This window comes from Hydra vulgaris, chromosome 08, assembly GCF_038396675.1.
Source record: "Hydra vulgaris chromosome 08, alternate assembly HydraT2T_AEP".
Taxonomy (NCBI): domain Eukaryota; kingdom Metazoa; phylum Cnidaria; class Hydrozoa; order Anthoathecata; family Hydridae; genus Hydra; species Hydra vulgaris.
Window position 1 is genome coordinate 48,421,618 of NC_088927.1, and position 13,474 is coordinate 48,435,091.

At 28.0% G+C, this 13,474-nt stretch overlaps 1 protein-coding gene across 2 annotated transcripts in view; it reads left to right on the plus strand.

The window, feature by feature from the left end:
• LOC100203110 (WD repeat-containing protein 90) overlaps positions 1 to 8,394 on the plus strand; it is a 156,823-nt gene extending 148,429 nt beyond the window's left edge. For both annotated transcript variants that reach the window (XM_065803855.1, XM_065803856.1), the window contains exon 35: positions 8,112 to 8,394. In XM_065803855.1, the coding sequence (XP_065659927.1) occupies positions 8,112 to 8,260 (149 nt within the window). In that variant the 3' untranslated portion in view covers positions 8,261 to 8,394. The remainder of the gene's footprint in view (positions 1 to 8,111) is intronic.
• The last annotated feature ends 5,080 nt before the right edge of the window (positions 8,395 to 13,474 follow it).

Sequence of the window (13,474 nt, forward strand, 5' to 3'; positions counted from 1 at the left end):
TTTTTTTTTTATCTTTAAACATTTTCATTTCCCACAAGGCTGCAAGAAACCACTCTTAGAGTTGGAAGTTACTGGAAAAAGATGAAGTTTATAAAGCACGATAACGATTAACAGACCACTTGATGAATATATATATATATGAATATGATTGATATGAATGATATATGAATGGAAATGATATGATATGAATGATATATGAATGGAAAAGAACTGATTTTTGAGAGAAAAAAACTTGACAAATAAGAATTTTTGGAGCACTTAAGAACAGTTGTGGTAAAAGGATGAGACTTTGTTGAATGGCGAGTAACATGAGAATAAATTTTAGTAGATGGCACAAAAGACTCTAGCTCTTTAGAGCAGCACCTATTATAGTATTTATAGAAAAGAGAAAGAGAAGCATTACAATGTTTAAAATGTGTTTTTGCACCTTGTCTAAAAGAGAAGGAGCATCATTTGTAGATTTGCCCCAGGTATGGCAACAGTATTCCATATAAGGATGGATTTCAGATTTATATTGATTAAGAATAGAGTCTGGAGTAAGAAAGTGGTGAGCACGATAAAAAGATGCAACCTTGGCAGATGCTAATTTTCTGAGGGATTTAATATATGGTTTCTAAAAAAGATTGGAAGTAAGAGTTAATCCTAGAATGACTGATTGAGTGAATTACCGTTCAAAAATATAGGAAGATCTAGATTGTTGGGATAACAATTAGCTGAAAAAGAGTGCTGTCTATCAGGTACAACTTTTATGTGAAGGTATCAATACCCTTAAAGATGTTACCTGATACATCGTAAGAAGATAGCTTTTGGAGAAGACCAGCATACCAAACTTTATCAAAGGCTTTAGAAATGTCAAGAGCAATAGCCTTAACCTCTCCTCATGTATCTAATGCACAATAAAACCTATCAGTTATTACTGTTAAGAGATTAAGTTTTTAGTTTTAATTAAAGATTCAAAAACCTTGCTTATGTTAGGAAGAAGACTAATGGGACGGTAGTTAGACAAGTCAGGTTGCTCTCCCAAATTTTTAAAAGTAGGGATAAAAAAAGCTCTAGAAATTTCTTTAAACTAATGTCTAATCATTCTTCTTACTATAATTAGAAGTTTCTTAAATATTTTCTCTCATCCAAGTTCTTTGAGTTTTTAATTAACATACTTCTAATATTTCATCTAGCAAGTTCTTTGAGTCTTTAATCAACATACTTCTAATATTTCATCCAGCAAGCTCTTTGAGTTTTTAATTAACCTACTTCTAATATGTCATCTATAAGTTCTTTGTGTCTTTAATCAACATACTTCTAATATGTCATCTTTAAGTTCTTTAATTCTTTAATTAACATACTTCTAATATTTTATCTATAAGTTATTTGAGTCTTTAGTTAACATAATTCCAATATGTCATCTATAAGTTCTTTGAGTTATTAATTAACATACTTTTAATATAGGGCCATCCATATATTACATACGCAAAAATCTCAAGATTTGGACTACCTCCACCTGTTGCACCTTGTACATTTCTACATTTCTATACCCTTTCCTCTCTCCCCTCCCCTCCTCTCCCCCTAGCGTACGTACGCTTGCTGGTCCTACCTCCCCCTTCCCCAGCTGCGTACATATTTTATATAAATCCAGGACCCTGGAGAGGATAAAAATGTGCTGGTTCAAAAATATTTTTGGTTCCCCCTCCTTATGACAATTATATTATTAAGGCATTCAGAATGTAATAATATTAATAATAAACCAGCGCTTTCCAATCAGAGTAGTAAGTGACTGGGGCCCCGGCTAAAAATGAGATTTTTTGCAAATCTGGCCCCGGCAAAATGATAAAATAAAGTAAGGGTTGATAGCTGGGGCTAGAAATAAATTTATATTTCTTTATAAATTATAATTTTATACTTACATTTACTATTTATTAAATTCTGGCATATATTTATGCCAATATTTAATAAATAGGGACAGATACAGTAAAAGGATGCAACTTGTTGAATAAGAAGCCAAGCAAGAATGAGTTTTGGTTTATTGTAATAGAGATGATAGCTCGTTTGAGCATTGACCATGATTAGAGATACAGCATAAAAGAGGAAGGCTAAAGCCTGCTAATGATGATGATGAATGATAATGATGAATGATGATGATGATGATGATGATGATGATGATGATGATGATGATGATGATGATGATGATGATGATGATGATGATGATGATGATGATGATGATGATGATGATGATGATGATGATGATGATGATGATGATGATGATGATGATGATGATGATGATGATGATGATGGTGATATTGATGATGATGATAATGATAATGATGATGGCAATGATGATAATAATAATGATGATGATAATGATAATGATGATGATAATGATGATGACAATTATGATGATGATTATGATCATGATGATCATGTTGATCATAATGATGTTTATAAATGCATATATATACAAAATCAAACATAAATATTGAAGAAAAAAAAGTGCTTTAGGATGTATAAATGTTTATGCGGCCCCGGTCACAAACCCAGCCCCTGCCCCAGTCTTGGCTATATTTTATCAAACCTGGCCCCAGTCAAATATTAATCCCGGTCGTTTATTAAATCAGAGAAGCTCAGAAATATTTAATAGGGCTGGATATTTTGTTATTTAAAATATTATTGCTTCTTAGTAAACATTATACTTAAGTTTTTTGACTAAATAAAAACTATATTTGTAATTGTATTTCTCTATATATATTTATAAAAATATATAGAGAAATACAATTGGTGTTTATTTAAATAGGGTAAAATGAGTTAATCTAAAAAAATTTCACATTTTTTAAGCAAAAAAATTTTTCAGAAAATTTTTTTATTTGTAATTTAAAAAAATTTATATTATAATGAAATATATAATATTATATTATAAAACTAAAATTAAAATCTTTGATTTTTAATTTTGTGTTAATGGCTACGTTTTTTAAACAATAAAATGCAAATCTTATTTGGTTATCATAACTTAGCGGCAAATTTCTATTTTAAGAAATCAAAACATAAACATGGTAGCAGCTATGTTTATGTTTTGATTACTTAAAAGTTGTAACATTGCTGCTTGCAGTGCAATGTTGCCATTTTTAGTTTTGGTATATATTATCTATGTATAAAATTTATCCTTAATATATTATAATTTAAGTTAATATAATCTTTAGTTGAATTCTTATAAATGTTTCATTGCATCCGATACAGCCATCAAATGTGTCAGACTTCAATGAAAAATGTGTATATAACAGAGATATGCCTAACGGTGAACAAGTCCAAAGAAATCATATTTAACTTCGCAGTTGAGAATAAGATAGGAATTGATCACCTGTTTAACAGTAAAAGAAAAAGTGAAGTGGAATAAGAATGCCTTCTTTTAAATAGAGTAATTATTTTGTTTATTGGAAATCAAGGCATTGTTTATTGGGTTAAACATAAATGAGCTTGAAAAACAAAGACCGTTTTAAAGGAAATGCTGTTTTTATTTTATGGCATATTGCTTGTCTGGATCCTCAAAACTTTCCATCTTTGCATGACCCTAGAGACAGCAATATTTTTCATGATTTAAAAAATCTTGCTGGTATACAGAGACAATTTTGCTGGTATACAGAGGGAAGCACTGTGCACAGAGATGATATCATTTGCAACTAATTTTTTATTAGTAAGGCTGATGAACTGAATCAGAAAATGCAACATACAGATGTTGCAATTGCGTTCTTCGTTTTCTCCATTGCTACAATTTACGTTGTTCAGCATACTCTAATATGTATGTTGCATATAAAATGGCATTATGTACCTCGCACACAAGTTAAGCGTGAGCAAGCTTTTTCGAAGTTGAAGATTGTGAAAAATTGCCTTCATAGTCTTTTCGGTGAAGGGCATCTCGAATCACTTATTTTGATAAATATTGAGAATGACATAAAAATTAATTACAATGAGGTCGTCCACTGTTTGGCAAAATCATCAAAACTTTTAACTGATTACTTATATAATACTGAAAATGCTATAATATAATACTGAAAATGCATATTTTTTTCTTATATTTTGATCATCAATTTCTATGTAAATAATTAAAAAACTTGACTACAAATTTGTATTTTTTTTTAATTTTGATAAAGTTATTGAGAGAAACTATTTTAGCATGGCAATAATGTGCAAAAATTAAAGTGGTGCGACGCTGTAATTTAGAATTACTGTGTTTTTAAAACCTTGCAGATATAAATTGATGAAGTGCTTGGTCAAAAATATGGAAAATTGCATGCACATAATTAGAAACTTCCTATAATCTTATAACAAAAAAAACTGTGATTAAGGGTTTAATTTATATTTGCTAAATTTTTTGGAACCTAAACGGTTCCATCTTTTTCTTCGCCATCCCCCCCCCCTCCTCCCCGGGCTCCTTGATGCTAGTCCGACCCTGCATCTCCGAGCAAAAAATGAAAAAATGTTAAGGCTAACAGAGATGAACAAATTTGAAGTTTTTTATTAAACTTTTTTGTCAATAGAAAAATAAATTAGGCCGGGTGAACAAAAAAAAGCAATTGCTTTTACTCAGTAATTGGTCAGTTTTACGTTGATAAAAACTTCAGCAGTTTTGCACAAGTTTTTATTCGCGTAAAGTTAAGCAATTTACTCAGTAATTGCTCAGCTTCACGTGAATAAAAACTTAGGCAAAATTGCCGAAATTTTTATTTACGTAAAGCTGACCAATTACTGAGAAAAAAACAATTGTTATTTTTTATTCACCCGACCTAATTAAGTTGTGAACGCTACTTTTTCGGCTCCTACACCCCCTCCCTATTTTGACCGTTGACCTAGTCTTGCCTCTTAAGTTAATCTGCAAGTCTTGAAGCAGCTTTACAGCTAAAAATCATAAATAAAAAATACTACTAACAGTATATATTAAGAAATTCAGCTTTGAAAAAAATTGACTAAAACTTTTTTCTAAATGAATTATTTTCTATTTCAACGCTATTTTTTATTAATTTTTTTCTTTTTTTTTCTTTTTTTTTTCCGCTTTCTACTTTTTTCATAGTTTAGTTATCAAATTATTTTTACTTTTCCAATATTACCGCTTTTTGTACAAATTAAATAAATATAAAATATTAAATATAAAATTAAATAAATATAATGTACAGAGAGAGATGTATGAAAAACGTGATTAAGTATGTTTTATTTTATTTTTAAATTAAAATATCCTGAAAATTATGTTGCTTGTAGGTGCTTTAGATTGTGCGGAATTTTTTAGATTTTTATAAAAATTTGTGATTTATAAAAATTATTTGTAAACATGTATGAGTTTAATTATAAATAAGTATAATATAATACAAAATATTTTTTATTTAAAAAAATAAAAGATATTTCGTGTTGTATTATATTATGAAAATATTATTTTATAAAATTCGGTATTGAAACCATTAGCATATTTTTTTAATACTAAGATCTGTAATGAAAAAACTTTTACTCATTTAAAATCTTTTGTTCAGTTTCTTAGTTATGATATATATATATATATATATATATATATATATATATATATATATATATATATATATATATATATATATATATATACACATACATATATATACACATACATATATAAATACATACATATATAAATTATAAATACATACATATATAAATTATGTTAGTGTATTCTACAAACAGAGTGCTCAATGTTCTTAAAGAACAGAGCAATAATAAATTAGTAAAAACACTTTTATCTTTTATCTTCAACATTATGTTTCTCCATCAGTAGGTTCATCAGGAACAGTCTTTTGCCTATAACTTTAAGACTTTTGAAAATGTCGCATCATTTTAAATAATTTTGTCCGTATGTTAAGGGGTCGTCCATAAAGTACGTACGCTTTTTTTTCGTCGACCCCCCCCCTCCCCCGCATTTTGCAATACGCTTTTTTGAGTACCCTCCACCTCCCTAAAAGTACCTATGCTTTTAATCTATTTATCTAACATTTTATGATTTTTTTTTATTTAATTTAGAGTCTGCTTTTATATACAATCAACCCACTGCCCTCCAACCTCATTTACGCCATGTGTAGACCTCCTCTTCCCCTGCGAGCGTACGTACGTTATGGACGATCCTTAAGGAGAAGTTCCGTAACTTAAAACTTCCTGATGAACCTACTGATAGAGAAACATAATGTTGAAGATAAAAGTTAGATAAGTGTTTTTACTAATTTATATAAATATATATATAAATATATGTATATATATATATATATATATATATATATATATATATATATATATATATATATATATATATATATATATATATGTATATATATATGTATATATATATATATGTATATGTGTGTATATATATATATATATATATATATATATATATATATATATATATATATATATATATATATATATATATATATATATATATATATATATATAGTATCGGACAAAACGAGTGCAACCAAATAATGCTAATTTAGTTTCTTTATATAAAAGTGCTGCATTTTTTCAATTTAGAGAAATAACTATGTATCTGTTTAGAGACAAAGTTCTTCAAGTTTTATTCATCACAAAGTTAATTATTTGTACACGAAAATTAATAAATTAATTAAAAGTATTAAAAAAAGTTGATTTCCTTCTAGACAAAACAAGTGCAACTCGACAAAATGTTGACCAAGCTGTATTTCGCTATCAATATTTTGTGGCAAATCCTTTGTTGTCGATCACATCCTTGCACCTTCGAGGCATAGATTCGATCAGGTGATCAATGAAACTTTGTAGAATCGCTGCCTAGACCTTTTGGATTTGTTCAAACAGTTGATCCTTATTACGAACACTTTCACAATTAACTGTATTGATGTAATGAAACAATTGTTGTATTTCACTTCTTGTATTGATGTTCTTCGATAAAACACTTTGATAAAACTCACTTCGATAAACTGTCTTGATAATACTGACTGATTGACTTCCATATACTGACTGAATTACATGTCGATTTACATGTCTCTTATATAGTAAAATGAACCTGTGTGAACCTGTTCTGGAAGATTCTAGATGCTTCTTTTTGAAGCTTCTGGATGCTTCTGAATGTTTCTGGATAATTCTGGATGCTACTGGATGCTTCCAGATGCTTCTTCTAGAAACTTCTGGAAGCTTCTGCATGCTTCTGGAAACTTCTGGATACTTCCTTTAATTATTAAAAAACTTCCATGACGCTAACACGGACCAGACTTAAGAAAATGAAACAAACCAAAAAAGTTGCACTTGTTTTGTCCGCTGCAAAATGGCACTTGTCAACGAAACTCTGCCTGTGTTGTCACCTGTCAGCTGATTGCTCATGTCATGGCATGCTATGACTCCAGACTCCTGAACTGTTTGCTGTGGTAGTATAGTTCGTTTCGTTTTTAAGACGTGTAAAATTAGGAACACTTTTTAGCATTGTTTGATGTTGGTTGCACATGTTTTGTCCAATACTGTATATATATATATATATATATATATATATATATATATATATATATATATATATATATATATATATATATATATATATATATATATATATATATATATATATATATATATAAATTACTAAAAAACACTTATCTAACTTTTATCTTCTACTTTAAGTTTCACCATTGCTGGATCATCAGGAAGAGTTCCAGCAAATTTATCTTCAACATTATGTTTCTCCATCAGTAGGTTCATCAGGAAGTTTTAAGTTACGGAACTTCTCCTTAGGGATCGTCCATAAAGTACGTACGCTCGCAGGGGAAGAGGGGGTCTACAGATGACGTAAATGAGGTGGGAGGGCAGTGGGTTGATTGTATATAAAAGCAGACTCTAAATTAAAAAAATGATCCAGCAATGGTGAAACTTAAAGTAGAAGATAAAAGTTAGATAAGTGTTTTTTACTAATTTATTATTGCTCTGTTCTTTAAGAACATTGAGCACTCTATTTGTAAAATACACTAACATAATTTACATATATATATATATAGATAGATAGATATTCGAAATAAGTTAAATTAATGTAGAAAATGGATAGAATAATATAGTTGCGTGATTTTTTGTTGTTTTAGATTTAATTTTTTGTTTAGATCGCATAGTAAAACTTATTGACACAGAAGAAGGTACCTTTCAAGATTTTGTTGGTCATTCTGACGCGGTTACAAACGTGAAGTTTGCTTATAATACCCTTTTGACTAACGCTCACACTGAGCTCTTTATTTGGAAATTATTGATATGACGTATTAAATAGGATTGTAATTTATTATATGTATTTATTTATAAATATTAGATATATAAATAATTTATTTGTTTACGACATTTTGTTTTTGAATGTCGACATATTCAGAAAATAAATATGTATTACGTTGTTTATTGCCTGCCTACTTTTTATTTTCTTTCGCAAGTTTTAATACTTTTGTTTTAACTATGATACACTCTTCATCAACACTCTTCATCACTAACAAGATGTTTCAACACTCTTGAAACATCTTGTTAGCGTTTGTGTTGATCAATCTGGTATGCAAAATGCTTTTTAAAGCTTAATTTAAAATTTGTATAAATTTGCTCTTAGAAGCATAGTAAATGTGTGTGGGGGAGAGAGGTGGAAGTGTAATGAACGCAAGGGTTGGAAAAACTTATAAAAACTTATAAACAAGGGGTCTTAATAAACTAGAGAGTTGTAATTTTAAAAAAGCTTACTACGAGCTAGAAACAACAAAGTAATCTTTTTTCAAAATGCTAAATATTTTTGAAAGTTCTCAAATAGGTTTTTTAAAATAAGCAAAAACAGTGCTTCTTTTTTAGAATAAAACAAAAAAGTTTTAAGTTTGCTTTCACACGTTTTCATTTGTAATTTATCTGTGACTTATGTTATTTAATGTGTTTACGTAAAAAGTTAGTTTTGTCCGCGCAATTAACGCTTGAATAGGAAAAAAAACTTTTTTCTCAAAAAAAAAACTGCGAAACCATCATGCACTAAAGTTAATAAACGGAGGATAAGTATCCTATAAAACTCTGTTGGGGTCGGAAGAAAACTAACATTTGCTTAGCGTCCCCGCCTGTTTATTAGGCAACTAAGAGTAATCGCTTGCATATATCCGATCATAATGGATATATTAATGGTCTTCAATTTTTTAAAAACTTATTTTCAGATGTAAAAAATGATGAAACCGTATTCCTTATTTAAAATAAATTATAACAAAGTAATTATAAAGTTGTATGCTTGTCTTTTTTTTTGTTGTTGTTATGTTTGTATTTACGACATTTATTTGTGGTAGCTTAAATCCACAGGATTTTTAATCGTACTTAAAAATCGTGACACTTTATCGTGATTAAAATCTGCAACACTTTATCGTGCCTTAAAACATGTCACATTTTAATATAGCATCCAGCGTCATAGTTAGGATTGCGTCACTTCGAATTAATTTTAACCGTGGGGGTATTTTAAAACTTGAGAAATAAATACAAAAATGAAGTTTTTACAAAAAAAAAATTAACTGTATACTTTAAAAATAAGGCGACTCCTTAAATGTCTTTATTTATATATATATATATATATATATATATATATATATATATATATATATATATATATATATATATATATATAATATATATATATATATATATATATATATATATATATATATATATATATATATACAGTTCGTCACAGTGGTTCAAAATTACAAAAAAAATTATATATATATTGAGTCAATATATATTCTTAAAGTACCATAAATATATCTGAGTGTTTGTGGAATTTTTTTTTTTTTTTTTTTTTTTTTTCACAATATAATTTGAAATCTTGTTCGCTTGATATTAGGCTAAATAATTGAAAGCACGTGTCAGCTAACAGAGCGTAGAGATAAGACAAGTATTGTATTTTTTTCATGTAATGTAATTACTATTTATATTACACGTAATTGTAATGTATTATAGTAATTGAAATATAATATTTATATTACACGTCATGGAATTATAATTTATATTACACGAAATTGTATATATATATATATTACAGACAAAACATAACCAATAAATGGGTTGGGATGTGGCTTTTAAAAAAAAGTTTTAAAATATCCTATTATAAGAAAGTTTAAAATTTTTTATAAGAGATTTTCTTATCCTTCAATCAGAATATTTGCTCTGCAATGTTTTTTATAACTAAAAGTTTAAATGAAGTCTTGACCAACTTTAACAGCGCTATTTCCGCGGTTTTACAAAAAGAAACTCAGAGAAATTTTACGCTTAATATGAGTTGGAAATACTCTCCAGTTTTATTATTAGATTCTCAGACAACTGGTCTCGTGTAAAATTATTTTAATAATTCAAAGAAAAACACTCAGCTTTTTGTCACAGTAAGATTCTAACTTTTTTATTGCAATTTAGTCAATAAATATTTCTGAATATATCTTTTAACTCTAATCCTTTGCTTTGGTGTTTTATCCAATTTAAAACTTAATCGGTTTCAATTTAAAAGCTAATATCATTTAAAATCAACATCAACATCATTTCTAAGTAATTTTTTGAGTAAATTGATTTTTTAAGTGAAAAATTTTTTAGTGAAACTCTGTGTGTTATATAAAATTCAAAATTCTGTATTATTTAATTAACAACAGTATGATTTAGCAAAAAAGCCACTGCTTGGGTAGGAGCTTTAATAAACTTTAATCATAAATTATCTAGATATTATTTTGTCTATATTGAATTGTTTTTTCTTTTTTTTTTTGTTTTGTTTTTTATAGTTCTTTTATTTTTTTATTTTTGCTTTAGGTACTCAAAAAGACCGATTTTGTCACAGAGCACTGCGGAGGAGCATTTAACTAGGAAGTTCATGTCTTTTCCTTTACCAATGGCGCGAAACATACTCAAAGCTCACTTCAAACCCAAGATTTCTTGCTTCTAAAGCAAGCACTCTAACCACTGTGCCACGAGCGCTAAATTTTTACCTTTATATACAATTCATAATGATAACAATCTGTCCAGGTTAAACTGCAACTAAGTTTCATACCTCTTGAGTTTATTGAGATTATTCCACATTTTGGCAAAGTATTTTACATCTTAAAATATATTGCTTAGAAATTTAACAAAAAGTTCTAATTTAAAGTACATTAAATAAATAAATAAAGATTTAATAGAACAAGTTTAAAAATTACATATTCTAAAGGACATACAGGTCTAGTAAATGGACACTGACAATATGCCCCTAAATAAGAAAACAAACTACATAGGGAACAAATATAGTTTATAATAGAAACATTCAAGATTTCATTCATTCATTTACTTTATAGACAATGTTTATCGAAATTGCACGATTCTATTTTATTTTTAAAAATACAAATGTTATCAGCATTTACAGCTTCTGATGTCAGATTATTCTAGATATTTACAACTCGTTGAGAAAAACAATATTTGCGAATGTCGAGTTGACATCGTTGCTTGCGAATCCTATAAGTATGACCACGGGTATATTTATTATTGGTAATTTCGAAAAACAAATTTTTATCTATGCAAACCAAATTATACATAATTTTGAAACATATAACTAAATCATGTTTTAAACGTCTGAGCTCCAGAGAATCTAAACCAAGCAGCTGTAAACGGCATAGCATAGAAATAATTCAAAAAAAATCCCCTAAAATACATTACTTATAAATAATATAAAAATAATTTTCTACCTTAAAATACATTGCTTATAAATAATAAAAAAATAACTTTTTACCTTAAAATAATTATCATAGAAATAAAAAAATAAATAATTTTATCTTAAAATACCTTGCCTAAAAATAATAATAAAAAAACTTTTTACCTTAAAATACATTGCTCAGAAATAATTTTTACCTTAAAACACATTGCTCAGAAATAATCTGAATTCTGAAAAAAAAAAATTTCTCAAGAATTCAGAAAATCTATTGTTGCACTCAGTAAAACTTATGTTAAATGTGATGCAATATCTTTTCGATTGCTTTTAGAACAAAATAATATTAGATTACACTTTTCTAAATGACTAAAAAGTTCTTCATGTACTTTATTTACTGAAAATTTTATTTTGAGGACTTTCTAGCAAACACACTGTTTTATAGTTAGTTACATTTTAGGTAATTACTAAAATCAAAAAGGTCAAAATGTTTATTTGTTTCCTGTATGACAGAGGTACTTCTTGATATTTTTTTGAGTGTATGTGGCTATTGAGGTGTTTCTAGAAGACCAGTCAGAACACTGTGGCTGAAAATCACAGAACACCGCGGAATAGTATTAAACTAGGAAGTTCACACCTCCTTTCTTACCAATGTCACTTCTTGGGCTAGAGCCGGTGTTGAAACCTCTGATCTGTTCTAAGCCAGAACTCTCACCACTGCGCCATAGTTGCACCAGAGATAGTGATTATGATTTTAAAATTAGGTTAGATTTGAACCTTTTCGCCGACGCACAAAAAATGAGGAAGTATTACCTCTAAACAACGATGCGTTTACTATACACTTGAAAAGGAGTCTCTATCAACCCAATATATCTGGGTATTAACGCACTAATTATAAATATTAAAAGAGAATCCGGAGAACTATGGTTGGAAGGAAGAGGACAAGAGACTAGTTCCTCTTCAAAAAACTGTTTTGGCCATTAATATAACTTATTTGTATGCGTTAATTGTTCAGACGTTTGTTCGTAATGCAAATGTAACAAAGTGAAATTTAAATATACAAATGTGCAAACAAACATAAATGGAAGACAATTAATAATACTTGAACTTTATAAATTGAATAATTAGAACGCGAATTAAAATTATAATGGTATGAAAGCGATGTACATAACAGTTCGCAACAAGTAATTTCAAATCTTTTTTATGTTTTACTCCTTTCTTAGAAAAAAAATGACCCCAGATCTTTCTCCAATTATGCCATCAGACCAGGAATATTGTTTACATACAAATTTTCAAAATGATCCCAAATAATTGCCAAAATTTTACCAGCTCATACAACAACAATATCTATAATTTAACTTTAGTTACAAATTATAAAAAATTTTTATGATCAAATTATGTTTTGTTAGATTATAATCGTCTCAATTTTTTTAGGATTATTAAAAAAAAAAAGTGCGTCGAGAAAAGCGAGAGCATCGAATTGAACTGAGTTAGCTAAAAACCTAAAACAATAGTTTTAAAATTTCGTATAGAAATGATAACGTGATGAGTAATGATTTTTTTGTTTTGTTTTAAATGACTTAAAAAGGTTGTTTTTATTAATTGTAAAAACACATTCCTAAATTTTATAAATAAATATATTTAAAAAATACTTCTTTATTGTTTTCAGTTTCAGTTTTTAAAACTATCAACACTGTTGATTTTAACACAACAGATCATTAGACTTTAACATTGTTAAAGTCTAATGATCTGTTGTGTTAAAATCAGCAACAACAAAATGTCGTAGTTGTACTAGTATTATCGCGTACTAGT